Here is a 17,559-nt window from a genome sequence, read left to right as displayed (position 1 = left end):
TTCTTAAACATCTATCACTTCACTACTTTCTATCTGATCACCTGCTAACTCTGTACAAGGGCCTTATCCGTCCATGTATGGAGTAAGCTTCACATGTCTGGGGGGTTCCACTCATACTGCTCTTCTAGACATGTAGGAATCAAAAGCTTTTCGTCTTATCAACTCCTCTCCTCTAACTGACTGTCTTCAGCCTCTCTCTCATTGCCGCAGTGTTGCATCTCTAGCTGTCTTCTACCGCTATTTTCATGCTAACTGCTCTTCTGATCTTGCTAAATGCATGCCTCCCCTCCTCCCGCGGCCTCGCTGCACAAGACTTTCTTCTTTCTCTCACCCCTATCCTGTCCACCTCTCTAACGCAAGAGTTAACCAGTATTCTCAATCATTCATCCCTTTCTCTGGTAAACTCTGTAACTCCCTGTCTGCTTCTGTATTTCCACCTTTCTATAACTTGAATTCCTTCAAGAGGGAGGTTTGAAGACATTTATCCTTCAGTTTTTTATCACCACTTCGGACACTATTCGGGACTGGCATCTCAGTGGGCCTTTTTTTTTTATTAGATTTTGTTGCCTTTGGCCGTTGTCCTTCCTACATAAAAAAAAAAAAAGATTAGGTGTAATTAAAAGAAACAGCACATATGAATGCTTTCCAGTCAATGCTGGGTTGTGCCAGGGATATGTAACGTCACGATGGCTGTTTAACATCTACGTATATGCATAGTGTGGAAAGGGAAGTTAATGCTGGAATATTGGTAGGGAATTCGATCTGGTAACAACAGAGGGTAAAAAATAGACCATGAATTAATTGTTATTTGTAGATGACATACCACTAGTGGCATATACAAAATGGAGTGCACGTAAAGAGAATATTATATGAAGAGACAGAACTGCCTATTGCACACTACAGTGGTGAGAATTAGAGAATGGGAGTAATAGACAAGAATAGATTGAATGTAAAGGAGATAAGATGTCTAAGGAGTGTGTGTGGAATAACTCGGATGGAAGTGTCAGAAATGAGGAAGTTAGAAGAACGAGAGTTGCAAGAAACGTGGAGGGATGGCCATAGCATTATGTGCTGAGATGGTATGGACATGTTGAAAGAAGGAACGATGATTAGGTGGGGAAGAAGAAAGAAAAATCAAGTGTGAGACGTGTGCACCTCCGACGTAGGCCCCGTAAGGTATGGATTCGCGAAGCGTAAAAGAGCTCTTAAAGGGAAGAGGACAGTCACTGGCACATTGTAGAATGACTGTGCATGACAGAAGCAAATGGATAGCAGTTGTGAGATGGTGAGGAATGACGCGCCCCTGCAAACTCCAAGAGAGGTGCCACATGTCGGACATAAGGGAGTGTTGTGAGTAAGTCTAGATATGAAAGTTTTGTGCCTTGTCTTTCCAACACCATTTGTGGAGGAGAGAGCACTGGTATATGCATTTATGTATGTATACATGAACGTGTACTGATGCACTGACAAGGTCTTGAAGGAATTCGATGATCAGCGGCTTTTTCCTTCAGGTGCACGGATTATGTATCGATTAAGAATGAATGGAACCAAACAAGAGGCACAGTTTTATTGAAACACGCACAGGAACCAAAATAAATATCTATACACTAAAATATTCGATTTCAGTTGTAGCATACACCAAGGCCTGAAGGTTTCTGTCATGCTTTCCACTCAGTAGTAAGGATATCACAGTGTGAAGGTGACTGTATCGTGTTGCTGTCTTGTTTTAAGACTAACTATAGTGTTTGGTTCCTGCCACCTGATGTCACTTGCAACGGTTCATGGCGAAAAGTGACATTTATTTTTATTTTATTTTTATTTTCTTCTTTCCTGTATCAGATAAGAATGACTGCTAGGTGTATTGTCTGGTTTCGGAAGTAGTGTTTTTTTTTTTTTTTTTATGCTGCTGCTGCTGTTGTTGTTGTTGTTGTTGTTGTTGTTGTTGTTGTTGTTGTTCTTGTTGTTGCTTCAAATTCAAATTCAAATTCAAATTCAAAATATTTATTGACTATTATAATAACACAATAATGTAATACAAAAATATATGTATCATGGCAGGGCCCGTTAATGATAACATTTTTACAGGCCTTTAAAATTTAATATCACCTATTACTTTGACCTTAGCCAACAAATTTGAACTTAAAATTGCTGAAATACAGTAAAACATGAAAACGTTTATTGTAACAATTTGACTAACTGAAGATATTTTATCACATCCATATATATATATATATATATATATATATATATATATATATATATATATATATATATATATATATATATATATATATATATATATATATATATATATATATATATATATATATATATATATATATATATATATATATATATATATATATATATATATATATATATATATATATATATATATATATATATATATATATATATATATATATATATATATATATATAGTCAACTACAAGACAGACATATATACATACACAAACAACTACTCATAAGTACTCCTACATTGATAATTCAATATAGTTTTTCCCATCACCTAATAATCTTCTGATATTAACTGTTTCAACTTAATATTAAAAGTTTCTTTATTATGTACTTCTTTTACACTTTGTGGTAGGGCATTATATTGTATACATCTATAATAAGTTACGAAGCGTTTTTGGAGTTCAGTGTGTGGAAATATCGGGCTGAGGTTGTGTCTGTGTCTGGTACGTTGTGTGTCCGAGGCTGTCTGTAAGTGAATGACATCTTGTCTGTGCAACTGATCTGGTATTAGTTTTAAATATTTTAATTTGTATATATCAGAAATTTTCAATATTTTTAGGTTTTTAAATAAAGAAGCTGTGTGTTCATAATGGCCAACATTAGTCAGTGCACGTACAATTCTCTTTTGAGTCAGAACAATGGAATTCAGTGTAGTCTTTGTGGCCATACCCCAGACAACATTACAATGTTGCAGATACGGATAAAATAAAGAGTAATAGATAATACACAATGTATCAATAGATAACAAATTCCTAATTTTGTACAGTATTCCTAATGATTTTGATAATTTATTTTCTATTTTCTCAACGTGTTCATTCCAAACAAGTTTATCATCTACTACTACTCCTAAATATCTACTACTACTCCTAAATATTGCTCACAAATTTTAATATGAGTTTCACCGAAGCTTCTGTTACCTGAGAATACAAGATAATTTGTTTTTTGCACGTTTAATGAAAGTTTATTGCTTAGTAACCAAGAAGATATTTCATTAAGTTCAGTATTTAAAGTAATAGTCAGGGAGTTTCTGTCGATATCAGTATATATAATATTTGTATCATCAGCCAAAATTGTAAAATCTAATAATTGTAATGACTTAATTATATAATTTATGTAGAGCAAAAATAACAATAGACCAAGCCTTGTGGCACTCCTGTTGTGACATTGATGTAATCAGAGGTTGTATTGTTAAGAATTGTACATTGTAATCTGTTGGTCAAATAATCCCTAAACCAATCATTATATTTATCCCTTATGCCATAGCAATTTAGTTTCTGGACCATTATCTCGTGATCTAAAGTATCAAAAGCTTTTTTAGATCAAGGAAAACACTGATAACAAATTGATCCAAATTATTTAGGATTAAATCAAGTAATTTAGTTAAGGGTAACTTTGGAGTTTTTGTTTTTTTCTGAAGCCAAATTGGCATTTAGTTAATATATGGTTATTATCAAGAAATTTTATTAATCTATTATACATTGCTCTTTCATAGATCTTGCTAACACAAGGAAGTGTGGATATTGGCCGGTAGTTGATAATGTCATCTGCCTTCCCTCCTTTATAAATTGGAATTACTTTAGCAATCTTCAGCCTCTCAGGAAAAATACCTGTATGAAAAGATTTATTTATCATTTTAGAAATTACTGTAGCTAATACTGGAGCAGTTTTCTTAAGAACTTTAGTGTGAATATTATCAAATCCTGGCGTAATGTTGTAATAATTCATTTGACATTTTCGAGAGACAGCATACATTGCTGAGACAATATTTATTTATTTTTTTTTTTTTTTTTTTTTTCTCGTTGTATGGAAGCGTCACTAGTAGGGTGTCAGGTGTAAAGAAAGGGAAGCGAGGGAGGGTAGCGAGACCGGTGAGGTGGAATTTTTTTTTTTTTTTTTTTTTTAAGAAGAAAAACAAAATTCGACGATTGTCTGTGGAACAATGGAACCGCTGTCAACATGGTATTCATGAGACACTTAAATGCTCGTGTTGGTAGCGATGTACTTAATGGTGTGGCTGGTAAATACGTGGTGCCTGGCATGAAGGTAAAAGGAGGAAAGTTAGATAGCACTGTAAGAAACGAAAGCTTGCAAATGTAAGCACAAGGTTTGATACAAAAGTTATTCATAACTTTAAATAGAAAAAAGAAAAGGAAAAAAAAAAATATATATATATATATATATATATATATATATATATATATATATATATATATATATATATATATATATATATATATATATATATATATATATATATATATAATGAAAAGATTGTAGATAAGGCATTCATGAAACTAGTTGGTGTTGAACGGTGGAGTGTGAATATAACACAATGTTCAAGAGAATAAGAAAATGACCTGCTAAGAGATGAAAACAATCAGAAAGTACCATGTGGAAGTGAGGAACAGGTGAAAGCACAGGATAGTAAGATACTGGTTATGCAACGTGAGATCGGAAGGTGTATAGAGTATATTGAGAAACTGTTGAATGCAGAAGAGAGAGATACAGAGATTGGGGCATTTGGTAGATATTACATTGATTTGATATACAAAACAAATTAAATGTGTCAACAGTAGCGAAAGAGGATGTGCAGGCAGCAGTAGAGGAGATGGTAATTGGCGAAGCATCAGGTTTGGATACATGTGCAGTGGTGATTGAATTAAGATGGGGTCAGTATCAGAGAGTGGTTAGTTACATTACTGGATATGTGTTTTAGGAATAGCACGTTACCGTTGGAGTGGGCAAGTGCATGTGTCATTCCTGTTCCATTGCATGAAGGAAAAGGGGACAACCATGAGTGTTTAATTACAGAGGTAACAGTCAATTGAGTGTGCTAGGTAAGGTGTATGGCAGTGATTAAGAGAATCAGATAAGGCATAGATGGAGTAATATGTCTGGTAAAAGGAGGCCTCAGGGGATTGACGGGCTGTGTAAACAAAGTATTTACTGTATTAATGATTTATGAAAAGTAATTAGCAAAAGAAAAAAGTATTTTCGGATTTTGTTTCTTGAAAAGGCATATCAAAAAAATTGATAGGGAAGAATAGCTTGAAGTTCTAAGGTGTTGTTGTTCGTAGTTGTTAAAATGGGTTTTTATGAGAACAGCAGACCATGTGTTAAGAAACATCATAAGTGGATGGTTTTCCATTCAATATGGTGTTGTATAGAGAATTGTAGGTATTGGTAACAACACACGGTGAATAATGCGGTATGAATGGATTAATGTTAGCAGATGACGCCTCATATCATGGCAGATACAGAGAAATTAACCACGTTATTACACGGTGTGGACAGGTGTGTAGGAGGAAGAAACTGAAGGCGAATGTACGAAAAAATAAGGTAATTATGTTCGTTAGAGTGATAAGTGGTAGCCTGAATATAACACAACACTAACTCAGCTAGATTCTCTCTCTCTCTCTCTCTCTCTCTCTCTCTCTCTCTCTCTCTCTCTCTCTCTCTCTCTCTCTCTCTCTCTCTCTCTCTCTCTCTCTCTCTCTCAGTTTCTCTGTTACTGACGTAATGTCTAAATGGTTTAAGCGCCTATTTCTGACTAATTCCTAATGTGAGGGATAAAACTCTCTGAGACTGGAAACGCGACATTATTAGTTCTGAGTATCCAATAACAATGCACTTGAATTTCAATCCCCATGGTTTAAGGCGTGGTTAGTGTTATCTGTGACGAATGTGAGAGTTATTTAACAAGCTGACGAGCGCATACAACAGTCTCTTGTGTTGAACTATAGGAAGATTTCGTGACTTCTTTAACGAGTTTGCCAGAGTTCAAGATGAGGTAATGTTCACCTTCCAACCGTCATGTTTAAGCCTCAATATCATTATTCCTTCATACTATTACCAGTTCAATTACCAGTGGATTATGTTCAAATGAAGACATATTGCACTAGGTGTATATTACAGTTTCTCAAATAGATTTTTTGATGCTGTAGTACTTTTTCTTTTTCTTGTTTTTATTGATTTATATGTTGTTGTTGTTGTTGTTGTTGTTGTTGTTGTTGTTGTTGTTGTTGTTCTCGTTATCATTTCCAGAAAGTACAAATATATCAAAACAAATAGAATTTACAATTCTTTATTGTTTCTTACGATGATAAATCCATAGGTTAAATGCAATGCTTGTGAGGTGAATGACAGGGAAGAATAAGAGAACAAGGAAGTGAAACAGGCCAATCAGAGGGAGGAGCTTTGTCGGTTTAGTCTTTGGGTCGATTTCATTTGGTAGCCTCACAGAGACAGCGGCTGTTGTGCTCGTGCTCGCCGACTACGGTTGTGCTCATGTACAGACGTCCATAGGAGTTCACTCCGGTGGTCTTGGTGACATCCTCCAGGAAGGCGTGGGCGCCCGTCTCGTGAGGGTAACCCATGTGCCACATCAGGTTCTGCTCGGTGATATGAGTGCCGTCCAGGGTGACCCATTTCTCGTCCATCTTACGCACGCCCATCCACATGTAGGGATGTTCGGGCAGCGTATTGGCTGAGAGAAAGAACGGAAGGGATAAGTTTGTTTGTGTGGTAGGGGGACAGTGTTTGGCGGCACGCGCTGATAGACGCGCAAGCAAATGAACACACCGGCAAGAAACATAGAGGTGTAAAATGAATGAGAAAAGACAACTAGAAAAACGCACAGACGGAAATAATGAAATAACATATCAAAACACAAACAAAGAAACAGATTAAGCATTGTTCAAATACATGTCTGGAGTAAACTCAACTAATCAATAATAATATACCGCTAACGACAAGGAAATAAGATCTAATCATTGCACCAGTGCCAATCAGAAACAAAAGAAGAACTTAATTAACTCTACTACTTTACTAATCTTACATTTGTGATGCTCAAGAATGAATACATCGAGGATCGCTAATATTTATAATACTCACAGATCTCGAGCCAGGTGATGGAGAATTCTTCCAGTTCTTCAGCATTGTCAAAGACAGCCAGGTCGGCCTTCCACTCTCCCTCTGCCTCCTTCTCACACAGACCCCTGCACTCCTCCCACGTCAGGTCCTCCCCGGGCTTGTCAATGACGTTGAAGCAGAGGCCCTCGGATTCGAAGAAATTCGGTGGGCACTGAGCAGCTGCGGAGGGAAGCAAGTAGAAGTGATTGCGTATTGGTGGACAGTGGAGTTGAGAGTTGATTCTATACAGCTGGTTTTAATTGGATAAGAAGGAGGGAAGCAGAAGGGAAGTGTGAATACACTCATCATCAAAATGACGAATACTTAGAAGTTTTCCTTCTTTCTTATCGGTCTGTCATCCAGTAATAGAGATTTTACCTTCCACTTTTATGGTCACCCATTAACATCCAGAAGGGTGTGAAAAAAAATGTAAACACAGAGAGAAACAAAAGAAACTTTCTAAATTTTCATTGTTCACGGCTAGAAAACTGTTTTTAAGGCAAGTAAAAAGTAAGGATCTATAGATGTACAAATAATCACGAGAAAAAAATTGTCTAGCAGTGAAAACGTTAAAAATACATTTGGATTTTTAAACTTAAGGTAATGTTGCTTATATGCATCAATATTCATTAATGTACTGATATCCGTCACTTCGGAGATCGTCAAGATAAATTAGCTTCTGATCTAAAAATATACATTGCTCGTGAAATGAAAGACATTCCTATCGCTTTTTAACTTAATGAGTTCATATCATGTATCGTAGACTTCAGGGAAGTAAGTTGAGCTTTTATGTAAGTTGTACTAAAGAGGTTTAAGAGAGACGAGTGTTCAGAACTTCGTTATGAGGCATGAGATGGTGCTGCTGTATATCGAACCCTTCACACAACACTTGATGTACACAACATTTTACCAAGAGTGCCATAATGATTAGCAGGGACTAAGTAGCTCGAGAATTCCTGATGTGTTATTACAAAGAGAACACAAGATTTTGCTATGCAGTTTTGTGAGTTTTATGCAAATATAAGTGCAGTTATTGTTTACGTACCCACGAAGGCTGCCAGGGAAGCAATGATGATTTGTTGAAGAAGAGACATGTTGGTGTCAGAGTGCAGTGAAAAACAACACGCAGCCTTTTATACAGCCACGCATGGACAAAGAGTGCAGGCAGAGCGAGGGAGACAACAGAAAAATCAATACTAGTGAGAAAAAAGATGTTAACTCTCCCATGTGTTTCCCTCGAGAACATGCCACAGGGAACCTTTACACTGTGTGGCGTTTTCTGTGCTAACGACCTCAAGTTTTTTTTTTTTTTTCTTCTGAATCATCAATAGTAAGTACTATGTGTAGCCAGGCATGTAGGTTGCATTGTGATTCTGGAAAGTAGGAAAACCCCTTCGAGAGTTTGACACTCGACATAAAATGGTCATTTATTATCGACTCTTGAAGTCATGGGCTGGAGTTGAAGACTTTCGTACACAATATTTAAAACTGCTGTAATAAATCATGTGACACTTTGGTTGAGTTTACTTACTTTGCTATAGTCAGTATTTTCTGACTAATCTTTAACCAAAACAATCTCTATGCAGTCAAGTTTTCTGTGTTGTCTCTGCCAGTTTTTCAAACTGTTCAAGTAAAAAGGGTGGAGACAAAAGAGTATCATCTTATCAACTAATTTCCTCTTACGAAGTCTTCAGACTATCTCTCTCTTAGCTGTAGTGTTACATCTTTTGCTATACTCTTTCTTCTGACTGCTACTACTATTGCTAACTCTTCCCGTGGCTTCACTGCACAAGAGTATGACAGTAATCACAGTCTTCCATCCCCTTCACTTGTAATCTCCGGCACCTCTACGTGTTTCTGTATTTCCCACTTCTTTCGTCTTTAATTCTCTCAGGAGGAAGGTATCAAGACACTTTTTTACATTTAGTGAATTATTTAATCTCTTATTTGGAGATTGGCATCTCAGTGGGCGTTTTTTTACAAAAATTTTGTTGCCCTTGCCCCGTGTTTATCTTACAATAAAAAAAAAAACTTATGCGTACTGATATAGGTAAAATATATGGAATTAATTAAGGGAAAGGCACCTTCTCCCACTAAGATTACAAAAAAATATTAGATTGATAATGAATAAAAGCATGCAGGAGTCACAGTTCAATATCAACACGCACACCACGCGAGATAAATAACTACAAAAATATAATTCCATTTCCTTTAGTTATTTTATTATTCCCAATGTTAAATATTGCATGAAAATAAAGACATTGATCTCAACATGGTTTTCTAGAAATAATGAAATAAAAATATTAAGTGCTATTCTCTTTGCAATAAAACAATTTATATATTTTTATCTATTTTTTTTTCCATTTTATTTATTTACTTTATTTCATTTAATTTTTTATTTATTTTTTTTATTTATTTATTTATTTTTTGCGAATAGACCTGCTTCCGTCTAGTTTGCACTATCTCAAACAAAAGAAAACTCATTGCGTTCCAGGTTTTGTTTAAAGAATGTATTATTACCACGAGCGCTAGACAGTTAGTGAGGTGGCTGCGTCTGCCACAGTACCATGTGCAACATGCATGTGTGGCAAGTGTCGGAGAGCGGGCAGGGGCGTTGACAGCAGCAGGGCGCCAGGCGAGCGTCAACCCCACTCAGGCACACCACAGCACCTGTGCCATCCCCACGACTGCCTCGGAAGAGAGAGCAATGCTCTAAATGTGAGGCAGCTGGAGAGAAGAGAAGAACCAGTCGATTTTCAGAAGTTGATTAAGGATTAGATTGAAATAAAAGAGTAGAATGTGGCTACTGTTAATGGACAATGGAATAAATGTTAGGCCATAGAAAAGTGAGTCAGTGAGTCGAGTGGGAGATAGAATGAGAAAGAAGTGAATAGCAGTGTGATGAGGTACAGGTGGTTTGTAGACGAAAATATCAAAGGCCGTTCAGGCATGGTTGCAAAAGAAGGATAGTATGACATATGACAGCTTTGCGTGATGCTAAAGAGAGGGCCGATGACTCATGGTGATGAAGCTAACAGAGAATGCTCAAGAAAAACTGAAAATATTCTGAAAAGAGCTGAGAAACGATAGGAAAGGACTATTTGTCACTGAGGAACAGGTGAAAGCATAAGATGGTAGGATGTTGGTTGGGCAAGACTAAGTGCGAAGGAGGGGATAGTGTTTTTAGAAACTCCTGAATGCAGAGGAGAGACCCCAGAGATTGGGGTATTTAGGAGAAATACTAAATGGAGTTAAGGTCGTAGGGCAACAAAATGGAGCAATAAATAATTTGTAATAAGCAATAAGTAATACGTAATAAGGAATATGTAACGCCACAATGGCTGTTTAAAATCTACATATATGCATAGGGTGGAAAGGGAAGTTAATGCTGGAATGTTAGTGGAGGATTCGATTTGGTAACAACAGAGTGTAAAAACTGGAGCGTGAATCAATTGTTCTTCGCGGATGACACTGCATATACAAAGAAGTTAACGACGTTATTGGAAGAGTTTACACGTGAGAGGAGGAAACTGAAGGTTACTGTATGAAAGAACAAGGTAATCACGTGCTCCACGAGAGCAAGTGGTAGGATGAATGTTAAGATGAACGGTGAGGAGGTGCAGCGCATGTAAACAGAATATTATATAAAGAGACAGAACTGCCTATTGCACTCTGCGGTGCTGAGACAGATTGAATGTAAAAGAGATGAGATATCTAAAGAGTGTGTGTGGACTCGTATGGAAGAGTCAGAAATGAAGAAACTAGAAGAACGAGAGTTGCCAGACACTTGGAGGGACGGGCATAGAAGTGTGTGCTAAGATACTATGAGATACTAAGAGATACTATGTTGAGAGAGTGAAGGATGATAAGGTGGTGAGGAAGATAGAAAAATCAAATCTGAGACATGTGCACATCCGACGTAGGCCCCATAAGATATCATTCAATCAATAGCGTAAAAGAGACATTAAAGGGTAGTGGACAGTCAGTGGAGCGTTGTAGAATGACGTGCATAACAGAAGCGAATGGAGAGCAGCTGTAAGTTGGTGAGAAATGATGTGCCCCTACAAACTCCAAAGGAGGTACTACATATTGGACATAAGGAAGTGTTGTGAATGAGTCTAAATATAAAAGTTTGTGCCTTGTCTTTCCTACACCATTTGTGGAAGAGACAGCAGTGATATTTTTTTTTTTTTTTATATATATAGAAAGGATACTGGCCAAGGGCAACAAAAATCTAATAAAAAAAATGCCCACTCAGATGCCAGTCCCATAAAAGGGTCAAAGCAGTGGTCAAAAATTGGTGGATAAGTGTCTTGAAACCTCCCTCTTGAAGGAATTCAAGTCATAGGAAGGTGGAAATACAGAAGCAGGCAGGGAGTTCCAGAGTTTACCAGAGAAAGGGATGAATAATTGAGAATACTGGTTAACTCTTGCGTTAGAGAGGTGGACAGAATAGGGATGAGAGAAAGAAGAAAGTCTTGTGCAGCGAGGCCGCGGAAGGAGGGGAGGCATGCAGTTAGCAAGATCAAAAGAGCAGTTAGCATGAAAATAGCGGTAGAAGACAGCTAGATATGCAACATTGCGGCGGTGAGAGAGAGGCTGAAGACAGTCAGTTAGAGGAGAGGAGTTGATGAGACGAAAAGCTTTTGATTCCACCCTGTCTAGAAGAGCAGTATGAGTGGAACCCCCCCAGACATGTGAAGCATACTCCATACATGGACGGATAAGGCCCTTGTACAGAGTTAGCAGCTGGGGGGGTGAGAAAAATTGGCGGAGACGTCTCAGAACACCTAACTTCATAGAAGCTGTTTTAGCTACAGATGAGATGTGAAGTTTCCAGTTCAGATTATAAGTAAAGGACAGACCGAGGATGTTCAGTGTAGAAGAGGGGGACAGTTGAGTGTCATTGAAGAAGAGGGGATAGTTGTCTGGAAGGTTGTGTCGAGTTGATAGATGGAGGAATTGAGTTTTTGAGGCTTTGAACAATACCAAGTTTGCTCTGCCCCAGTCAGAAATTTTAGAAAGATCAGAAGTCAGGCGTTCTGTGGCTTCCCTGCGTGATATGTTTACCTCCTGAAGGGTTGGACGTCTATGAAAAGACGTGGAAAAGTGCAGGGTGGTATCATCAGCATAGGAGTGGATAGGACAAGAAGTTTGGTTTAGAAGATCATTAATGAATAATAAGAAGAGAGTGGGTGACAGGACAGAACCCTGAGGAACACCACTGTTAATAGATTTAGGAGAAGAACAGTGACCGTCTACCACAGCAGCAATAGAACGGTCAGAAAGAAAACTTGAGATGAAGTTACAGAGAGAAGGATAGAAACCGTAAGAGGGTAGTTTGGAAATCAAAGCTTTGTGCCAGACTCTATCAAAGGCTTTTGATATGTCCAAGGCAACAGCAAAAGTTTCACCAAAATCTCTAAAAGAGGATGACCAAGACTCAGTAAGGAAAGCCAGAAGATCACCAGTAGAGCAGCCTTGACGGAACCCATACTGGCGATCAGATAGAAGGTTGTGAAGTGATAGATGTTTAAGAATCTTCCTGTTCAGGATAGATTCAAAAACTTTAGATAAGCAGGAAATTAAAGCAATAGGACGGTAGTTTAAGGGGTTAGAGCGGTCACCCTTTTTAGGAACAGGTTGAATGTAGGCAAACTTCCAGCAAGAAGGAAAGGTAGATGTTGACAGACAGAGCTGAAAGAGTTTAACTAGGAAAGGTGCAAGCACGGAGGCACAGTTTCGGAGAACAATAGGAGGGACCCCATCAGGTCCATAAGCCTTCCGAGGGTTTAGGCCAGCGAGGGCATGGAAAACATCATTGCGAAGAATTTTAATAGGTGGCATGAAGTAGTCAGAGGGTGAAGGAGAGGAAGGAACAAGCCCAGAATCGTCCAAGGTAGAGTTTTTAGCAAAGGTTTGAGCAAAGAGTTCAGCTTTAGAAATAGATGTGATAGCAGATAGATAGATAAATATTTATGCACTAAAATATTTCAGGTATAGCATACGGTTGGGACTAAAGATTACTGTCATGCTTTCCACTCAGTCGCAAGGATATTACTGTGTGAAGGTGAGTGTACCGTGTTGCTGTCTTGTTTAAAGATTAATTATAGTGTTTGGTTCCTGTCACCCGATGTCACTTCCCGCGGTTCATGGGAAGGAGGAAGTTGGGAAATCAAATGACATTTATTTTTTTTTATTCTTATTTTCTTCCTTTTCTCAGATAGTAAAAACTGCTAGGTGTATTTCCTGGTTTCAGAAGTACTCGCAATGTTTTCTTTCCGTTCCTGCTCTTGTTGTTCAGCTTCTTGTAGTTTTTGTTTTTCTTGTTGCTGTTTTTATTGCAGCTGTTGCTGCTGCCACCAATATTGTCCTTCAGTACAAGTAGATCAAATCAGATTGAAATGAAAATTCTTTATTGTTTCTTATAAGAAACTACATAGACCAAATACAGTGGCTGAAATGAAGGTCTGTTTATAGATAGCTAAATCACACATTCTACTAACGTGGGTCAGTTTTCAGTGAACAGCGCCTGTGCAACTTAAAAAGGATGACTGAAGAGTTCAGTCTTATCTCATCCAAACACAAAAGTCAGTTGAAAGTTATTTCTTTTCTTTTTAGCAAAATTTCTCTTCCATGCCATGTGGACGAGATTCTTCAACAACGATCTTTTGTTTCCGTCACTTTCGTACGTTGGCCTCACAGAGACAGCGGCTGTTGTGCTCGTGCTCGCCGAGTATGGTTGTCCTCATGTACAGACGTCCATACGAGTTCTCGCCGGTGGTCTTGGTGATATCCTCCAGGAAGGCGTGGGTGCCTGTCTCGTGAGGATAACCCACGCGCCACATTAGATTCTGGTGGGTGATGTGAGTGCCGTCCAGGGTGAACCAATGCTCGTCCTTCTTGTGCACACCCATCCACATGTAGGGATGCTCGGGCAGCGTATTGGCTGAGAGGAGTAACGAAGGCAATAAGTTTATTTCTGTGGTAGGAGGGAATCTGGTATTGGATGTCACGCGTTGATTGACAAGAACACAAGATCCTAATCATTAAATCACTAGCAGTGAGGAAGAAATGTGCAAATTAATTCCCACAACTACTTTAATAATTTTACATTTGTTATCTTCAGGAATAAAAGTATTAACATTCACAGCGATCCCAAGACTTTCAGGATCACTTAACATTCGCAATACTCACAGATCTCCAGCCAGGTGATGGAGAATGCTTCCAGTTCTTCGGCATTGTCAAAGACCGCCAAGTCGGACTTCCACTCCCCCTCATCCTCTATCTCACAGAGAATCCTGCACTCCTCCCATGTCAAGTTTTGCCCTGGCTTGTCAATGACGTTGAAGCAAAGACCCTCGGATTCGAAAAAATCCGAGGGGCACTGGGCGGCTGCGCAGGAAAAGTAAAACGATGCTTAAGTTTATTCATAGACATTGTAACTGAAAATTGATTGAATAAGACTGATTGATCTAATAAGACTGGAAAGACGTACATAAGTGTTATTATATCAATCATCCATGGGACGGATTATTATGAGTGAGTAATTTTCTCTTTCCCTTCGCTCTGTCATCAATTAGTGGATCTTAGCCTTTAATACACATGTGAAATTGAAGACTGATAGTGTGAAAAAGGCTTTAACAGGCTTCTAACAGAAACTGACGGTAATGCTACTGGCTGCGTTTTGTATTACGGGAAAGACTGACTGAACTCTTACTCAAAGATTCTAGGAGAGCAATGTCTGATGGCAGAGATCGAACCCTTCAGACGACACTTGAGAAACACATCGTCTTCACATGATAATCAATAGCCATGATAATCAACACGGACTAATTGGATCGACATTCCCTTATGTCCTATTACAAAGAGAATACTACACATTCATATAACTGTTCTGAGTGTTGTGCGAATACAACTGTAGTTATTGCTTACTTACCCACGAAGACTGCCAGGGAAGCAATGATGACTTGTTGAAGGAGAGACATGTTGGTGTTTGTATGAAGTCAAAGACAACACGCAGACTTTTATACTTCACACATGACGAAATAGTACAGAAAGAGGAAGGGAGAGAAAAGAAAAATCAGTACTGGTGAGAAATAACATGATAACTCTCTCATGCACTACATCCCTTTTCAACGTATTACAGGGAACCTTTACACTGCCTGGGATTTTCTGTGCTAACGACCTCAAGATTTTTTTTTTTTTTTCAGCAGTAGGTGCTAAGACTAGGTAAGTACATAGGTACAGGCTGTAGCAAGCCCTTATCACGTAGGAGAACCTTATGGAAGCTCGTGTGGATCCATATTACTCATCCATGCACTGGCAATCAAATAACGAAATTGCGAATTACTGGTAGGCCTTAAAATGAAGCATTGGAGGTCACCACATCTATATATTGAGGTTCATAATGTAATAATTCATTTGACAATATCGAGAGATTGCATACCTTGCTCACACAGTATTTTGTTCTCGGTGTGGAAGTGTCACTAGTAGGGTGTCCGGTGTAAAGAGAGGGGAGCGAGGGAGAGTAGTGAGTTCGGTGAGGTGGATTTTTTTTTTTTTTTTTTTCTAGAAGAAAAACAAGAAATCACACGATTGTCTGTGAAATAAAAGAACCTCTGTCAACATGCTACTCATGAGTCATTTAAATACTCGTGTTGGTAGCGATGTACTTAATGGTGCGGCAGGTAAATACGTGGTGCCTGGCATGAAGGTAAAGGAGGAAAGTTAGTTAACACTCTGTAAGAAACGAAAGCTTGCAAATGTAAGCACAAGGTTTGATACGATAGATATTCATAACTTTAAATAGAAAAAAAAAATATATATATATATATATATATATATATATATATATATATATATATATATATATATATATATATATATATATATATATATATATATATATATATATATATATAATACAGTGATTGTAGACAAGGCACTCATGAAACTTGTTGGTGATGAACGGTGGGGTGTGAATATAACACAGAATGTTCAACAGAATAAGAAAATCACCTGCTAAGAGATAAAAAGAATCGGGAGAGTACCATCTGGGAGTGAGGAACAGATAAAAGCACAGGATAGTAAGATATTGCTTATACAACGTGGGATCGGAACATGGATGGAGTGAATACAAGAACTGTGTATTCGAATACAAATACGAATACTTCATGAGAGTATTCGTGAATGCATTCATGAAAAGTTTTCGTTGAAAATAACTTTTTCATGTTGGTAGATCAGCAATGACCCTAATATGGTGCTAAAGTTATTCAATATTAAAATGACGTCATGAATTTATAAATGATGCCAGTATTCTGTACATGTTTATCACACACAGACATACTCGTTTTCCAAAATCCTCAAGTACATATCTAAGCTGTACTCAACGAAACACAACAAAATACTTATATCAAATTATAATAGCCAAGTCTTTTCTAGTATCCTGCTATAAATTTCACTTCTATTATATATATATATATATATATATATATATATATATATATATATATATATATATATATATATATATATATATATATATATATATATATATATATATATATGGAGGAGGCAGTAGGCACCTGCCGAAACGATAATTACTCACAGTGAGGTCTAAAGCACTGTTCAGGGGGTGCTGTGAACTTATCATTAAACCCAGCTGTGACCTCACTGAACGTTTCCCTTTGTGTCTCACAACACAAGGGGGCAGTCACAGCCTGCCCTCTAAAGACAACTCTCTACCACCACACAAAACTACAAGCACCTAATAACACACACACCCTTCACTCAAAAATTTTAAAATCATGGCGACTCCTACACCAGCCTCGGAGTCCCCATCTGGGGAGGGGACCATAAATGTCCCCAGGTCGACAAGGCACTCATGAAACTTGTTGGTGATGAACGGTGGAGTGTGAATATAACACAGAATGTTCAACATAATAAGAAAATCACCTGCTAAGAGATAGAAAGATTCGGGAGAGTACCATCTGGGAGTGAGGAACAGATAAAAGCACAGGATAGCAAGATATTGCTTATACAACGTGGGATCGGAACATGGATGGAGTGAATACAAGAACTGTGTATTCGAATACAAATACGAATACTCCATGAGGGTATTCGTGAATGTATTCATGAAAAGTTTTCGTGGAAAATAACTTTTTCATGTAGGTAGCTCAGCAATGACCCTAATATGGTGCTAAAGTTATTCAATATTAAAATGAAGTCATAAATTTATAACTGATGCCAGTATTCTGTACATGTTTATCACACACAGACATATTCGTTTTCCAAAATCCTCAAGTACATATCTAAGCTGTACTCAACGAAACACAACAAAGTAATTGTATCATATTATAATAGCCAAGTCTTTTCTAGTATCCTGTT

At 37.7% G+C, this 17,559-nt stretch overlaps 2 protein-coding genes across 2 annotated transcripts; both read right to left on the bottom strand.

Moving 5' to 3' along the window:
* Window positions 1-6,329: 6,329 nt before the first annotated feature.
* LOC135105069 (uncharacterized) lies at window positions 6,330-8,371 on the bottom strand. Its single transcript, XM_064013010.1, has 3 exons — window positions 8,216-8,371; window positions 7,153-7,350; window positions 6,330-6,745 (listed from the first exon to the last, which is right to left on the bottom strand). Exons 1-3 carry the CDS (start codon window positions 8,262-8,264, stop codon window positions 6,483-6,485), a joined length of 510 nt encoding a protein of 169 aa, XP_063869080.1. The 5' UTR covers window positions 8,265-8,371; the 3' UTR covers window positions 6,330-6,482.
* Window positions 8,372-13,569: 5,198 nt separating this feature from the next.
* LOC135105068 (uncharacterized) lies at window positions 13,570-15,229 on the bottom strand. The gene is made up of 3 exons (XM_064013009.1): window positions 15,110-15,229; window positions 14,368-14,565; window positions 13,570-14,119 (listed from the first exon to the last, which is right to left on the bottom strand). Exons 1-3 carry the CDS (start codon window positions 15,156-15,158, stop codon window positions 13,851-13,853), a joined length of 516 nt encoding a protein of 171 aa, XP_063869079.1. The 5' UTR covers window positions 15,159-15,229; the 3' UTR covers window positions 13,570-13,850.
* Window positions 15,230-17,559: the final 2,330 nt, after the last annotated feature.

Source organism: Scylla paramamosain, chromosome 11 (assembly GCF_035594125.1).
Source record: "Scylla paramamosain isolate STU-SP2022 chromosome 11, ASM3559412v1, whole genome shotgun sequence".
Lineage (NCBI taxonomy): Eukaryota > Metazoa > Arthropoda > Malacostraca > Decapoda > Portunidae > Scylla > Scylla paramamosain.
This window is presented reverse-complemented; position numbering and strand designations above follow the sequence as displayed.

Excerpts from the sequence above, each read along its gene's own strand:
- LOC135105068 (XM_064013009.1), bottom strand. The coding sequence starts at position 15,158 with ATGTCTCTCCTTCAACAAGTCATCATTGCTTCCCTGGCAGTCTTCGTG. Across the intron at positions 14,566-15,109 it reads TTCCCTGGCAGTCTTCGTGG|CCGCCCAGTGCCCCTCGGAT; the intron begins GTAAGTAAGCAA and ends TTTCCTGCGCAG. Across the intron at positions 14,120-14,367 it reads CATCACCTGGCTGGAGATCT|CCAATACGCTGCCCGAGCAT; the intron begins GTGAGTATTGCG and ends TACTCCTCTCAG.
- LOC135105069 (XM_064013010.1), bottom strand. The coding sequence starts at position 8,264 with ATGTCTCTTCTTCAACAAATCATCATTGCTTCCCTGGCAGCCTTCGTG. Across the intron at positions 7,351-8,215 it reads TTCCCTGGCAGCCTTCGTGG|CTGCTCAGTGCCCACCGAAT; the intron begins GTACGTAAACAA and ends TTCCCTCCGCAG. Across the intron at positions 6,746-7,152 it reads CATCACCTGGCTCGAGATCT|CCAATACGCTGCCCGAACAT; the intron begins GTGAGTATTATA and ends TCTTTCTCTCAG.